General features: G+C 37.0%; 1 protein-coding gene across 1 annotated transcript in view; it reads left to right on the top strand.

Moving 5' to 3' along the window:
- LRP1B (LDL receptor related protein 1B) overlaps positions 1-17,293 on the top strand; it is a 1,349,009-nt gene that overhangs the window by 944,450 nt on the left and 387,266 nt on the right. Inside the window, exons 33-35 of the mRNA XM_075000767.1 lie at positions 7,973-8,113; positions 11,074-11,199; positions 15,629-15,760. Coding sequence (XP_074856868.1) covers positions 7,973-8,113; positions 11,074-11,199; positions 15,629-15,760 — 399 coding nt within the window. The remainder of the gene's footprint in view (positions 1-7,972; positions 8,114-11,073; positions 11,200-15,628; positions 15,761-17,293) is intronic.

Genomic DNA, 17,293 nt, shown 5'->3' on the forward strand with positions numbered 1-17,293 from the left:
TTGATTTTAATAATTGAACATATATTTAGCGTGACTGTCTCTGCTTATGTTTATGTGTACACATAAAATAGGTGGCTTTGTAGTTAGTATTTTATTAATAGTATTGAGTAACACATGAAGTTGTATCAGCCAGACTTCAGAATTTTTGTCACAGCATAAACGCATCACAGTATTAATGAATTTCCACTGGCAATTTGCTAAAATAGTTTCAATATCTGAATAATATTTACATAATAAATGCTATGTGCTGTTGAAGTCAACTGAGGAAAAATGATTTGTCTTTATTTTAGCTATGTCTTAAAAAAGATTCATAGATGTTTAATGCATAATTTTGTTGAGTTGTTATTCCTGAGATCATCTGTTAAAATCAATCCTAATAGAATAAAAACATTGTATTTCCCTTACAGAGTGATAGAAAGTATCCTATTATGGGAATAAAGATACTTGTTCACACTTTCACTGTGGTGTTCTCCTAGATTTTAAACCTGCCTAATGTCTTTAGCTGAGCTTCCCAATAATTATCAGAATTGAGGTCAAGAGACAATGCCTTTAAATTAAAGGGCTTGTCGTTACTATCAGAATTGTAGTGCATCATGTTCTTCTTACTTTGAGTTAATGGAGTGCAGTTAGTTCATGTTTAATATACGATGCACACATATTCCAAATAAGGCTGGGTCTACACATGCCCCTTCCTTTCGAAAGGGGCATGTTAATGAGCAGGTTTGAAAGATGCTAATGAAGTGCTGCAATGAATATGCAGCACCTCATTAGCATAATGGCGGCCGTGGCGATTCAAAAGTGCGGCTTTTCAAATTGCGCACCGCCCGTGGAGACGAGACCTTCTGAAAGGACCCCCACCCCAGTTTTCAAAAGCCCTTCTTCCGATCACAGATAGGAAGAAGGGCTTTCAAAAACTGAGGGAGTCCTTTCAGAAGGTCCCATCTCCACGGACAGCGCGCGATTCGAAAAGCCGCACTTTCAAATTGCTGCAGCTGCCATTATGCTAATGAGGCATTGCATATTCATTGCAGCTGCTCATTAGCATATTTCGAACCTGCTCATTAACATGCCCCTTTCGAAAGGAAGTGGCAAGTGTAGACCCAGCCTAAAATAATATATTTTATATTAATACTTCTTCATTTTCTCAATTAGTTAATCCTTTTGTATGGGTAATTAGATTTTTATAGCCCCTATTATGGTGTTTGGCCTAGACTTTTTAAAGATATTTGGACATTGCTGTGCTCCATGTTGCAACATCTTACTAATTTAGGAGACTGAGGATTTGTCTACATCAACCTTCTAAATCAATGTGAGTTATACTACTGACAGAGAGATAGCAGTGTTAGTCTGTATTCTATCAAAACAAAAAAGCAGTCAAGTAACACTTTAAAGACTAAGAAAATAATTTATTAGGTGATGAGCTTTCGTGGGACAGACCCACTTCCTCACATCATGGCCATACCAGTCTGTTCTGTTGTTGCGTATTTAAATGTTGAGGTTGGTTTTGTTTGTCTTATGCAAGATGTGTATGTATACTTTTTGTGTGTTGGTACTTGCTGGTACTCAGTACTGGCACCTTGTCAGCCCCAGCCTCAGGACTGGCTGAGTGAGGGAGGCAGGAAGCTGACTGAGTACTGGCTCCTCTTTAAAAAAGAAAAAAAAAAAGCACTCCGTGTGCCTGCATGCATGCTCTTATATTAATGGGTATTATCTTTTTAAAATATTAATTCTTTGTAAGACTAATATAAATAGACTAATCTATTACATTTTCTGCACAGAATGATGGTTACATATTTATAAAACTTCAAATAGGTACATTTCATAAGCATCAGTATATACCTTCTAATAGTAATTAATGCATTAACATTTTTCAAAACTTTTGAAAAATGAATAGTAAAATCAAAACAAACAGTTGGTTTTATTACTGTGCATTCAAAAATCTGATAAATTACTATGCTTTTAATTTTCATATTAAGAAGTCTGAACTATAATGCATATTTGCTTTGTAATTTCAACTATATTGCATTACAAATTTGGTATAACTGATGTATCATGCACTTGAATTTGTTATGGTCTTGAATTAATTCACAGAATAACAGCAGTAGCTCAATCCGTACTCACCAAAGTAGTGGTTAACAATATAAATAGTCCCATTTACTTCTGCACATTTAATTCTGTAGTGAAAGGTGCTACTTAGTTCAAAAATTTAGATACATATACCTAAATTTTCCAAACCATCAGTCTTCTAATTGCCATAACACTTCATTACATTAACAGTAATATATGAAATATATCTAGGCAATTTGCCCAGTGCTAAGTGCAGTGCATAGTTGTCTTCTCTAAGTACTCAAACTACCATTAATGAAAACTAATGACCCATCAAAATTTGCATTCAAAGTACTGCTTGAAATCTCCAAAGGACAGTATGCAGTGCTAGTTTAGCAATTTTTGTCACTGTAAATTGCTGTTTTCCAATATGTTGCTCTTCTTAATGCTAATTACTCTACAAAATGGATAAGTGTAACTATTGTAATATATATTATAGCCTGGCTTCAGCAACAAGATTGTAATTACTGATTAGAGAGTACTTTCATTAGCATAAATGCAACAATTAAATCATTTACATTTAGGAATATCACTTACGGAATTAAAATAGTGTTGACACATCCTCTCCTATTTGGAGGTGAAATTCTTCCACATTCACAGTGTTTTTTATCTTAAATCAAGAGTGATGCTTAAAAATTTAAAAAAAAAAGTTGCTGTAAAGTAGGTGTGTAATCTTTTTTTAAAAAATTCTGTCTTTATACTTTTGTATTTTATTAACATTCCATTATGAAAGTTTTATTTTTAGTTTGAAATACAATTGTTAATAAACTGCTTGGGCTGAGGTGAAAACCGAACTTTGAATTGTCCTATATTTAGAGGAAATTAATTTAGTCTAGCATTTACTTAGGGTTCAGGAATGAGTTAAGTTTGAAAGATTCATACCAAAACTCTACTCATAAGGAACATTTCCAATCAAATGTAGAAATATTGAAGAATGTTTGGAATCAGGCAGTTATATGATGGATATTGCCGATTCAAACTGAATCTGAACACTCAAATGCTTTGCTATTTATCTCTTAGCCATAACTCTGGCTCAGATTTTCCCCAGCATACCTAGATTTCAAAGTATCATATTTTTTCATATATTTCAAATGTTAGAATGTGTATTGACTTCAAGATACTTAAACTCCCCACCCAACTTCCTTATGGGATTGAGATCTTTAACTATTTTACATCTTCCAGTCTTCTTCAAATCTTTTGTTTTCCATCCCATCTAATTCTCCCCCAATTTCTTCATGAGAAAATAGAGGTTGAACTTCTCTAGTTTAGCACTCTGATATCTGGCAACATTCATCATCTGGCATGATTTTAGTTAGCCAGATGTTCACTTATCATGGGTGTGGCCAAGTTTCCTGTGGTCCCATAAAGTTGGTTTATAGCGACCATCCTGGCTCTCAATGTTCTGTGATGTTACTTAGCTGTAATTTACCTCTAAATATCTTCTGAAAGCCCAGTAAGCATTGGAAGTGTTGGTAACACCATTGAACAATATTGACTTCCCATGGTTCACCAAAGTCTCTCATTCAGCACCAGTCAGTTCCCAAAGGTGCTGGACTAGAGAGGTTCAAGTGTATAATCAAAACTAGATTTATTTTTTTTGTTTTTGTTTTTTTTTGTATAGAACTATTTCAGTTATTAACAAGTCTGTAGACATCCAGGAATTATGTTAACTAATAAATAAACCTCATTAAATGTTTGTTATAGTAATTTCTTGCTATGATTTGGTCCTAGAATTTTATATGTAAAATACTATTGATATAAGATAGTAATTTATCACTTTAAAGCACCATCTTATCACTCAGTCTGTGAGAACTGCCACTTCTGGATACATAGAGATGATTCCTGCAGATTCGCACATGTAATAATGCAGAGATCAGCAACCTGCAGGAAGGCAAGAGGGATCCTGCTGTTCAAACAATTAAATTTAGTTCCATTAGTTCAGTGCGGCAGGGCAGGGAGTAACCCATGCTGCAAGTGCGGGGAGTGAGCAGGAAAGATGATGGAGAGATAGCTTAGTTTGCTCATGTTGGAGACATGCAGCCCTGCTGCAAAGGAAATGGAGGGGAGGATCAGTGTATGGGAGGTGGCTGCCATGGAAGAGCTGCAGCAGTGCGCATAGCTGCAGGAGCTTGTCAGCTGAGGCTGGTTAGTCCTGCAGATAGGGAGGGTGGATTTGGGGGTTTCGGTCTAAGGCAGGAAAACCTAGAGATTGGTGGCAGGTTTGGGGCTGAGAGGGGTTAAGCCTGGAGTGGGGAGGTGGGTTTGGGGCTTAGAGGGGTTAAGTCTGGGGATGGAGGGAGGGTTTGCGGGATGGGGGTTAAAGCTTGGAGATAGGGGTGCATATGGGGGCTGAGGCAGGTAGAGCCTGGAAATGGGGATAACAACCTTCTAACTGGTACAAATCATTGTGTGTGCACTGTTCTTAAAATCAGGGTGACAAAATGTATAGTATGATGGACTGTCTTGTATTCACATGCATTGCGGCTCTTGAAGTATTGATTTTGTAACTGAATTTGAAAAGTAGCTCTTCTCACTATTTTGGTTGCAGAGCCCTCTAATAGTGTATAAGTATTTCAATTTCAGTTGCTGTGAGACCCAACAGCTAACAGTTTTGCTTTCTGAATACAATGTATGGAAAACCTTCTCTTCAGGTCCTTCAGAAGCATTCTGAGTTTCATGTGTTACCTCTATGTTCAGAACGTATTACTGCCATGACTTAGTGATTTCTTATAACATAAATAAAAAGGCTAATGGTTCAAGATGTAACTTTTTTTTTCTCAGAGCTTGTCTCCCTTGATTCAAGGACCATTATGTCCTTGAAATTAAATGTGACAAGTTTTCCCACTAGAAATTAAATTAATTCCATGCACAAATTTTATCATTTGGATGTCAAAATATCAAATTGGCTCAGTTAAAATGGGTATCCAAATATCTAAATAATAGTTTAGACATAGTTAATTTAAATGCAGTATAGCACCCAAGTAACAAAAGGAGATCAAGGCCCCTATAAAACTGAAATAGAGTTTAGCCTGAGCTATGCATTGTTGGTTCCCATTTCACATTTGCTCAGTTTGAAAGCCAGGATTTTCATTTTGACTCATCCTTAATTTTACAATATGGAATCATAGAAATGCAGGGCTGGAAGGGACTTTGAGAGGTTATCTAGTCTAGCCCCTTGTGCTGACTAGGAATAGGTCTGCACAGCTCACTTATTTTGAAATTGCAACTGTTATCTCGAAATAACTAACCTGCATCTACACTAGCAAGTTCTTTTGGAAAGAAGGGACTCTTTCAAAAGACCCCATGAGCGTCTACACACAAACAGTGTTCTTTTGAAAATAAATTGAAAGAATGTGGTGCACCTTTCGAAATTGCTCGTCCTTTCCCATTTCAGAAAGAGCACCCCCTTTCAAAAGCTTCTTTCCAAAGAAAACATGCATAGACACTCTGCAGACCCTTTTTTCCAAAATACCTGTCCTCATGGGGCCTGATGTTTCGATCCCTGGCCTGTTCTTTTGAATGAAAGGGGGCTGTGAGGATGCTCTCTTTCAAAAGAGCAGATCACTCTTTTGATACACTTTTTTGCATTTGGTCGAATTTTTTCAAAATATGTTCATGTTGGCAATGTTGTTTCTGTCCATTTCTTCATCCTCTGGGCCTCCCATCCTTTTGTTTCATTTTCTGATTACTGTGCCTCTCCTTAAAGCCCATGGCTGGGTTTACACTCCAGTGTTTTGTTGAGAGAAGTGGCCTTCTGTTGACAAACTAGGGAACGTCCACAGTACAAATGAGTTATGTCGAGACTCTGTCAACAGAAGGCAGCACTTTTCCCAGCAGACTTCTGTCACGACAGTACAAAGCATAGAGCATCTGTTGACAGATTCTGTCTACAAAATATAGTATATATGCTCCAGGAGTCCCTCTACTGACAGAGAGGGCTTCTGGTTTACCAGGCAGCCCTCTTTGCAAAGCTTCCAGTTGGCTGTTCTGTCGACAGAGGGCTGGGTAGTCTGGCTGCTCTCTGTTGACAGAGGACACTGACAGGGAGCCTCTATTAGGTGTGGATGCATTCTGTAGACAGAGGTTTTGTTGAGAAATGGCTGTCAACAGTGATTTCTGTCAATAGAATGCAATAGAGTAGACACAGCCCATGAGTATAACTAGAATAGGCCGTAAGATGAGCTTGCCCCCTTTCCTGCTCCCCAGTGTCTCTTGCACACTGTCAAATAGCTAATTGAAAGGTGGGAGCTGCTGGGCAGGAGGATAAAGAGTTAATTGGCAGTGCCACCAGTGGACAGGAGGAACTGGGGGATAAGGACAGAATTAGCAATCAATAGGTGCTAAGCACCAGCTATCTTATTCAGTGTGATTCCAGGGCTGGATGACTCAATGGAGTTGGCTTTGATGACGTAGACAACCATGATAAGAAGAATAACCTAATGAATAAAGTCTCCCTGAAGGAGTGACAAAATAACTATTCATTCACAAGCAATATTAGGGAAAGAAGAAAAGGAATAAGGAATCTCCCAAGACTAACATATTGGCTGTGGCCAAACTAGCTCATTTTGGAAGGACTAAGGCAATGTGGCACTTTGGAATACGCTAATGAGGTGCTGCCATGAATACTCAGCACATCATTAGCATAATAGGGGCTGTGCATGCTTTGAAACCATGTAGCCAGGGGCTTTTCAAAATGACCTCCCTGATTTTGAAAGCCCCTTCTTTCCATTTGGGAATAAACACATATTTGTGCCAACTATGTTCAGTTTAACTAAGCAGAGAAACTTATAAATGGCACAGATACACTTTTAGTTAAAATATTATTCTGTATAAGTTTGTATATATAATTTATAAAATATATGAAAAACATTCTTTATAAAACCAGACAAAAATAAAATAATGTTTCAAATTAGAGCTGTATATGGCATTTACTTTTGCAGTTTCTTCATACAGTTTTACCTTCCATATCCTTTGCATCTCTTTTATTATAGCTAACCCAATCATACTCTATGCCATAAATACTAATGGTCTTAACATAAACTTAAAAAAGAAAAATAAAACAGCTTTGCAACCTGAGGCTCTCTATATATGCGTTTAATGAGAAACACACCTTAAGGAAGACATAAATCCATCAAAGATAAATGGTTCCTCATTCCATACATTTCTCCAAGGGCATCATACACAAGAGGAGTAGCAATAATTATAGTCAAACATACACCATTCCAATTAAAGTGCATCTATCTATCCATCTACCTTTTAATTGGAGATGTGTATGTTTGACTATAATAATGGGAAGTCAGATGTCTACAAGATAAAGGAACACTTGTCTCATTCGATGATTCTTAGGCCATGTCTACACTAGCCCCAAACTTCGAAATGGCCACGCAAATGGCCATTTCGAAGTTTACTAATGAAGCGCTGAAATGCATATTCAACGCTTCATTAGCATGTGGGTGGCCACGGCACTTCGAAATTGATGCGCCTCGCCACTGTGCGGCTCGTTCAGATGGGGCCCCCTTTCCAAAGGACCCCGCCTACTTCGAAGTCCCCTTATTCCCATCAGCTTATGGAGGATATTGTAATAATGTTTATGCTTTTGTGTTTCATTGCTTTTTTTCCACCTATGGATAGAAGACTACAATTCCATATATTTTTTTCCAAAGTCACTTTCTCAAGGATTTTATTCACTTTAAAAATGTTTGTATTAATTATTTGTGGATGGAGGGAAAAGGGCAAAAGTGTGATTTCTACATTTTTAACTTATGATGGCCTTACTCAGACTTTGAAGAACCAACAGTTAATTAAATTAAAGGAATGTATGTTTGTCAAATGTATATTATTTGATAAAATTGTCTATTTTTAACAGATAAAAAACTCTGGTGGGCAGACCACAACTTAGCTCAGCTGGGTACCTGCAATAAAAAAGATGGAAGAAACCCTGTTGTCCTGCGAAACAAGACTTCAGGGGTTGTGCATATGAAAGTATATGATAAAGCAGCACAGCAAGGTAAATTATATTTTAAGTGTCTTTAAACTGCCATTTTAGTGCATAATGAATTCCTATTCCATATTATTCCCAAAATGCAGGGAGATTTGTATTTGTTCCCATTGATTATCTGATACACTGACTAAAAGTAGAGACTTCTAGCCACATTATATTATTTAAAGAACTGTAGTTAATGATCAAAAAAGACAATATTTTAGAAATCGTTTTGATATGTTTTCAGAATATTTTAATATGATGCATAATGAAAGGGAAACTCCTATGATATTTTGACCCTTATATTTGCTATTAAGAGGTAAGACATAAATATGAGTATTTTCTTTTTTGCTCACTTTTTTTAATGATTGATACCTCTCAAGAATTTATTAAAAAATAAATACATGAAATTATATTTGAGAAATCATTCATGTTTTTTATTCATCTGAATGTTTTTAAGGCAATGTAATACATTTTACTTCATTGAAGTTGCACTGATGGAAATTGTGAGCAAGAGAAACCCTGTGTCTACACGAGCTCCTTCCTTTCGGAAGGGGCATGTTAATGGGCGGGTTGGAAAGATGCTAATGAGATGCTGCTATGATTATGCAGTGCCTCATTCGCATAATGGTGGCTATGGTGATTTGAAAGTGCAGCTTTTGAATTGCACATCTCCCATGGAGACGGGGACCTTCCGAAAGGACCCCCCAGTTTTTGAAAGCCCCTTCTTCCTATCTGGTGTTAGGAAGAAGGGGCTTTCAAAAACTGGAGGGTCTTTTCGGAAGGTCCCCATCTCCACGGATGGTGGGCAATTCGAAAGCCGCACTTTCGAAACACCAGGGCCACCATTATGCTAATGAGGTGCTGCATATTCATGGAAGTGCCTCATTAGCATCTTTCAAACTCGCTTATTAACATGTAGACCCAGCCAAAAAGAAAAATCAGGAGATTTTATTTTTCTTTGGTGGGGTAATGATTTAGTATGGTGTTTCCCCATTGTGATAATAGGAAAAAAATAGACAAGTTAAGACTTGACAACCAAGGATGTATTGATTTAAATCACTGATATTAACAATGATTTAAATCAGTAATCAGGAAATGTTGATTTAAATAATAAAGTGTGAGGTGATAGCCTTTTTATTAGACCAGGTTCTGTTTATGTGATTCTCACACCTGAAGATGGGCTAGGTGGAATCTCAAAAGCTTGTCTGTCTCTCTCCTGTCAGCAGAAGTTGGTCCAATAAAAGATATTGCCTCACTTCTCTTGCCTCTTTATTATGCTTGGAAAGACACAGCTGCAAACACACTGCATTCATATTTAAACCATGTCTTTAGGTTCCTAAAGGAAGATTCATTCTCTTTGGTTGGTAACTATTAAAATTTGTCGATCTGCAACTACATGTTGTCATTACAGTCAAGAGGTGTGGTTGGTTGTTTCTTTGTTTTTCTTGCCAACCAAATGTATGTGTGTTCACATTTATTTTGAAAAATATTTAGTTAAATGTACATATTTTGTGTTTCAGTCTAACTAATTTATTCAACAAAGGAAGTATCTATAGTTAGTGAATTGAACAGAGAGTCTCTGGTCACTATATTCTTTTAGATTTTTGATATTTTGATCTCATTCTTCCCTACCAATTTTCATAGATTGGAAAAGGAAAAACAAAAAACAAAAAAAACAAGCTTTTCTTCTTTTTCAACTTCCAGTAAGCTTTGAGTGAATTAGATGCTGAATACATTGAAATTAAAACAGTATTCTCTGTGCACTTGCAGAACATGATACTGCTGTCAACACTAGTTTTTAACGTCCCTAGCAAGGTAGTTTAAGGTGGTTTGAGTTTCTTAAAATTTTGACAATAAATATAATTCTTATTGTTGTTTTGAGATTATTTATTGTAATAATTTAGTTCTTTTAATTGACTTTAAGAAGTTTGAATTTTAACTTAGATTGTCAAATCCATATTTAAGTATTTCTTTAAAAAACAATTTGACATTTAATTTATTTCTTAAATCTGGTTTACATAAATTAAAAAATGTTGCTTATTATCTACCATATTGAAATTTAATCATTCAGACTCCTCAGGTGGACCATCAGAATATATCCATCATCTGTTTCAAATTTCTAGTATGTTCAAAATGAAGGTCACAAGTCAAAAGAAAGTCTGAATGTTGAATCAAGCCCCATAATATGAGTTGAAACAAAGACATTATTCTCTTATATTAAATTTTCTCTGGAGAAGATTTAATGTACACTTTTTACGTGTTTTTTTAAACCATCCTCAGAGGGATCTTTTGTGCTTTGTATCATTGCCTAACATCCTGTGAGTAGCATCTCATGGCCTACCATAATAAACATTCTATAATAATTAGATATTTAATGAACTGGGGAGTTTATAAATTATTTAAGTTCAAATAATTAATTTTAGTTAGTAGAGAGAGCCTGGGGTAATCTGTGGACTATACGCCTGTGTTATCTGTGTAATACTTGTCATTGTTGCTGTACATAGATAATGAGAATTAACATGCTAGAGGAAGAGATACATCTTAAAGATACAAGTTTAATCTAGTGTTTGGGGAATTATATGCATAGTTCAGGAACAAGAAAAACATCAGTGCTTTTGAACTGCAAATTTATTTTCAAAAATGCCTTCATTTCATGGTGTGTTACTCAGGTTTTAGGACTGTCTCATGTAGTGCTAAGCTTGAACTTGACATGTTCCCAGTTTCATCATGTTCTCTTAATTTAAAATAGACAAGCTTTGTCAGACCTATTTTATTTTAAATAGATTTGCAAAACATTTTATACATAAAACATAATCTTTTCTTGATATTTTCATGGTTTTCAGCATGTGTGTGTATGCAATTTCAAATAAATCAGGTGAATAATATGCTGTGCATTGTTAATAAATTGGTATTATATTCAAACTTCAGTAGGATCCGCTGAGTTTTATCAATCCATTTTTGTTTTCATTTTTTCCACCTGGCAGGTAGCAATTCCTGTCAACTAAAGAATGGTGGATGTTCCCAGCTTTGCTTACCAGCATCAGAAACTACCAGAACATGCATGTGTACAGTGGGTTATAACCTCCGAAAAAATCGTATGTCATGTCAAGGTATTCAGCCTTTCAATTCTTTCTTTTGCTTAGCAAATACTATGATAACACTGAGGTACAGCAAGACTCCTTATTTATATTTTTTAATCTAAATAAGAAGTTTTAGTAAGACAATCATGGCTAGATTATGACAGAAGAAAGGAGGTCCCACTATAGCTGAGGCTTAATTGTATCTTACATTCTAATTCTCATATTTCAGTTCCTTATAACTTTCTGAGATTTATTCTTGGGAAAAAAGAAGGGAACTTGTATAGTATCCTCCTTTGGCATACACAGATGACCAGGAACCTCTAGAATGGCAGACCATCATTTTATAGCTGTTTATTTCTTCACATCTGATGGATCTCTCAGTTTTTACAAATCAAGCAGACTTTTCACTAGAGACCTCTACTACAATAAGAAATGAACTTTAACAACTTGGAATCTGGAAGGATAAATGTACAAGAAATGACTGGTGATGGAACTACAACAATTACTCTTATCCTGAATTCCAGAGAAGATTTGTCCTCCAAAATATATCATAGAAGTTTATAGACATTTTTTCCAATTTGTTTAAAAAATTAAATTGAGTATTTGGAAGCTTTTCCAACATTTTTGGACTTTATTTTTACATAAGAAATACATTATGGCTGCGTCCAACCATGGAACAGACATGGTAATGAGCAGCCCGGAAGATGCTAATGAGGCATGGATGTAAATTTCCCATGCCTCATTAGCATATGGCCACATGATTTGGAGTCTGGAATAGACATGTAGACATATGGCCCATGGGGATCTTCTGGAAGGAAACCCTCCTTCTGGAAGCCCCCTCTTCCTCAAAATTTTTAATTTGAAACTTAATGTTCCTCAAGAGATTATCTTAAAACTCCCTGCTCAGTACTTGTAATCCTACATTCACTGGAAAAACGTATTATTTTGTTGGTAGATAGCAATGACCCCTGTATTTACATTGCTTTGCACTTTCTGATATAAAAGATTGTTACAACCCTTTTTTGAGAAACAGTGAGATTTCCATTGTTGGGAATAGACCCTGGAATTCAACACAGGATAAGCCATCTCACCAGAGAATTGCCTTTTCTGTGACCCTTGAAATTCCATTATTATTTTGCTGAGATACACATGGTTGAAAATCATGAGTTCCCTTGCTTGTGTTACTCAGGAAGATTTTGTCTGCACACGAGAATGACTGAGCATGAACATTCTAAGGGTAGACTTACATTGCTGCTGTTGTGTTTATGCATTATGATGCAATCTTTAGCTACATGATTACGTACTATTTTTCCTGTAACACCCCTTCATCATTCAGTGCGCACAATAGACACACAAGAAGGCAGATTTAAGGCTGAACAAGCAACCTTAAATCTCATCTTGACTAACTTTTGAATGCTTGCCTTTTCAACCTAAATAAAATTCATTTAATATGGCAGTTTTGTTTTGTTTTTTAATATAATCTTCATTTACTTTTATGGGCAATTGTAACTTTTGAATCCAAAGCAGCCATTTCCATAAAATAGTTGTCACTAGATGCTGCTTTTTTGCTAGTTATGATTTGAGCAATGAGAGTGAATGTGGGAATTGTCCTATTAAAACATAGTTTCTTTCTTTTGTTACCAAATTAAATATTTCCTAAATCATCTCCACAGTTATTTTTTAAGATTAAATTTTCATGTAATTTGAAGCAATTCATATTTCCAAAAAAGATCTATATTCAGAATAAGTTCAGTCTCCAGGTGTTCCAGGAACATAGAATGATGGTTTGAACCTCTCTAATCCAGCACCCCTGGCACGTGACTGGTGCCAGATGAGAGAATTTGCTGGACCATGGGAGGTCAATATTGTCTAGCAGCATTACCAACACTTCCATTACTAACTGGGGTTCTTAGAAGACATTTAGAGTAAATTAGAGCTAAATAAAAGCACAGAACACGGAGAGCCAGGACTGGTGGCTGGAAAAAAACTTTATGGGAACATGGGAAACTTCGCTATACCCATGGTAAGTGGCTGTCTGGCTAGCTAAAATCATGCCAGATTACGGATGTAACTGGATGTTAGCTGATGGTCAGATGAGATGCCACTATGCCCTTGTATTAATATGAGATATTAACTGCCAGAGCAGAGCTCACCAGTGACCAGGCTAAGAGCTGCTGAAAAACAGCTAGGTTCTTTTGTTTTGTGTTCGGGTTAGCACAGTAACAGGAGGAGTCAGGTTACCATTTAATCAATTACTTTGTTTATTTACCTAACAAGTTAATCTCTTACTGTTACAATTATCGGAGGGGTAGCTGTGTTAGTCTGGATCTGTAACAGCAATGAAGGGTCCTGTGGCACCTTATAGACTGACAGAAAAGTTTTCAGCATGAGCTTTCGTGAGCACATCTGATGAAGTGAGTCTGTGCTCGCGAAACCTCATGCTCAAAACTTTTCTGTTAGTCTATAAGGTGCCACAGGACCCTTTGTTGCTGTGTTAGTGTTACAATGTTGCTTCATTTGTTACCTATCGAGTTAAGCTCTTGTGGTTACAATTGTTACAAGGTTTATACTTTGATTACAAATAGGTAGCATGCACTCTAGTTCATAGATCTATACTTGTTAAATGCACACAAAAGAAATAAAAAGTAAAATACCTAGCAGGTCTTATCCTCACCCCTGCATTACAAACGTGGCTTGGCCCGTTTCTTCTCAATCCCTTGGGAAGAAGTTCCTTTTTGTCCCTTTTTTCCAGGAGTTGAGGATCCTCGGGGACCTGGGGAGACCCCCACTCTCCTGTCCGGCAGGAAAGATGATTGGAGCTCAGATGGGGGTCTGCAGAACCCCTCTTTATACCCATTGGGTCACGTAGGCTTCTTCCTTGGTTTAATTGAATTAAACTGTCTGATGCTGGCTCTCACAGGCAGTTCAAGGGTGTAGCTACACCTGTGAGATAGACTATTAGGGACATTTGTGTTTTAATGGGCTGGAGATTTTCCTCCCTGTGTGGGACTAGTGTCCTGGCGAATCAACTAATGGTAATTAGCCAAGGGCAGTCTGAGGCCGGGATGTTAATTACCCATTGTTCTTTGCTTTGCTCTGGAGCTTCAAAGGCTGTGGCTAAGATAAGCCCATCTGTGCTCTTGGGCATTCCAGGGCTGGGCTATTCCTTTTTTAACCCTTTTGTGCTCTGAAGCACCTAGGGAAGGCAAGATGGAGTAGAACAAAAGAGGGGCTCTGTCTGGCTACACTGGACAACAGCGTTCCAGATTAAAGAGGTTCAACCTGTAGAAAATATGTGATAAAGTAGTTTACAGAGCTTCCATGCCAAAAAAAAAAAAAAAAAAGGTCAGCACACATACCCAATGCCTTTCTTTCCGGGGACAAAAGTCCAGGGCTTGTGCCACAGTGCGTAAACTATCTGTGAAACTGAACTGAACAGGTATCAGAGGAGCAGGATAGACCTTGCACATGATTCTGATTAATATATTGGCTCCGTCTCCACTAGCCCAAAACTTTGAAATGGCCATGCAAATGGCCGTTTCAAAGTTTACTAATGAAACACTGAAATACATATTCAGCAGCTCGTTAGCATGCCAGCAGCTGCGGCACTTCATAATTGCCATGGCTCGCCACTGCGCAGCTCATCCAGACCAAGGTCCCTTTTTGAAAGGACCCCAACAACTTTGAAATCCCCTTATTCCTAACAGCAGATAGGAATAAGGGGATTTCAAAGTTGCTGGGGTCCTTTCGAAAAGGAGCCCCCTCTGGATGAGCTGCAGCAATTTTGAAGTGCTGTGGCTGCTGGCATTCTAATGAGGCGCTGAATATGCATTTCAGTGTTTCATTAGTAAACTTTGAAATGGCCATTTATACGGTCATTTTGAAGTTTTGGGCTGGTGTAGACACGGCCATTATGTCATATATAATCATGGTCTGTTAAACAGAAGAGGTAGGAGTATAGAAGTATAAGACTGATCAGTAGTTAGAAGGGCTAATTATGTACTAGGTATCTAAGTAGGGCTGAAAGGCCAGGTATTAATTCACTTGGCTACATCAAAAATATTCAGAAATTAGAAGACATTCTAGGTGTTCTGTCTCTGGGTTTAGAATTTTCAGAGCTGTTGCCTGAAGCTCTATGTACAAAAGTAACAAAATATATATGTGAAAAGACCAAAACCAAAAGTCTTTCGTTGAGTCTAATGTGGAGAGAGAAATCAGCATAATTTCAAATAATCTTTTGGACTATCATCAATGGATAATACAGTGATTGTTCACTTAGAATTTCTCAGCCCGTTTTCCTAGGGCATTGTATTGTTTGGTAATCACCCAGAAGTGAGGATATGCAAATAGATGCCCAGTATGTTGTATTAAAATATGAACGCATTAACATTTGTTAATTTTAAATGTTAATCTATGATTACTATATTTTGCTATTATTAACCATTTAATTTTCCCTTAGGTATAGAGTCATTTATCATGTATTCTGTTCATGAAGGAATTCGAGGAATTCCCCTTGATCCAAATGACAAAACGGATGCTTTAATGCCCCTATCTGGAACGTCATTTGCTGTGGGAATAGATTTCCATGGAGGTAAATACTCTATTACACAGGAGTATTTTATACATACATATATATATTTTATACATTTTTATAATGTTTTATAATATATTTTATACATATTTTTATACATACATATATACATTTTATATATACATATATATATATTTTAAATTGCTGAGTAACCATAACTGTACTTGAAGCCAATTAAAGCTCGTAGTGATCTCCCCCAGACTCTCACTGTCCCAAAAAACATCAGTTAAACACACAACTGAGCATTGTACTCAATGAAAAATATTTGAATGTCATTTTTAAAGTGCAATTCTCTGGCTTTGATAGTGGAAGTAAATAAGTAAGAAAAAACTGTATTCCTCTCTTATTTTTGAATGTTTTACATGGAGGAGATATTTGGACATTAGGAAAAAATTCCTAACTCTCAGAGTGTTTAAGTACTGGAATAAATTTCCTAGGGAGTTTGTGGATTCTCCATCATTTGAGGTCTTTACGAGCAAGTTAAACAAATATCATGGTTTTTGAAGTGGAGGCCACTTTGGCAAAAAGCCTTAGATGTGAAAGCTACATTAACTATTAAGTTAACACATTGCTGTCTACTTGGATTTGATGTAAGATTACAGAGGAACTCTTGTAACTAAAATAAAATCTACTAGTATAATAAAGCAATATTCTTTTTACAAAGTAATAAGTAGGAAAATATATGAAATTAAAAAGACACCTATGCAAATACATTTTTAAAGGAGTGGGCAAAACACTGCCCATGAGCCGGATATGGTTCTCTAAGTTTATCCCCTGCCAGGCCACCAGATGATTTATTTACCTGAACATTTGCAGGTATGGCTGCTTGCAGTTCCCATACCTGCAGATTGCTGTTCCTGGACAATGGTAGCTGTGGGAAATAACAAAGACTGGGACACCATTTCTTGCAGCGCTCCCTGGCTGGGAGCAGTCATCTGCGGCCAACAGGAGCTGTAAGCAGCCATACCTATAGATGCAACAGTAAATAAATAAAGTATGTGGAAGTCTGCCATGGATTAACCTTGGCAAATCACAACCAGCATGCTGCTTGTTGCCCGCTTGTTGCTTTAAGAGCAGAATAATGCAGAACTCACTTTAAAAACTGGATGAGCTACATCTACACTATAAAATAAATTTGAATTTATTAAACTCAATTTTATAATGCTTATTTTTCTAAATGTGATGTTGCGTATCCTCACTTCCCATAGGCTCCCAACAAATTTGACACATTGCTTCCATGCTGAAATCACCAAACATTGACTGTTGCAGCAGCTTGTTGTGGGCACCTGTCCCACAGTTCCCTCAGCCCGGCATTCCGAGACAGGAGCGGCAGTGCTGTCAGTTTCCCAGGTCCAGCAGCTGGGGACCTGGGAAACTGACAGCACAACAGCCCTGGTCAATTTTTCGGCTTCCCTCATACAGTAAACCCTCCATTTACTGGATGAATAGGACTGTTTGTTCTTCCCCATAGTCCCTTAAATCTAAGAGTTTACTCCTCTTCCCCACAGGCTCTCCCAATCCCAGTCCCACGCA

The sequence above is a fragment of the Carettochelys insculpta genome, chromosome 8 (assembly GCF_033958435.1).
Source record: "Carettochelys insculpta isolate YL-2023 chromosome 8, ASM3395843v1, whole genome shotgun sequence".
Classification (NCBI taxonomy): domain Eukaryota; kingdom Metazoa; phylum Chordata; order Testudines; family Carettochelyidae; genus Carettochelys; species Carettochelys insculpta.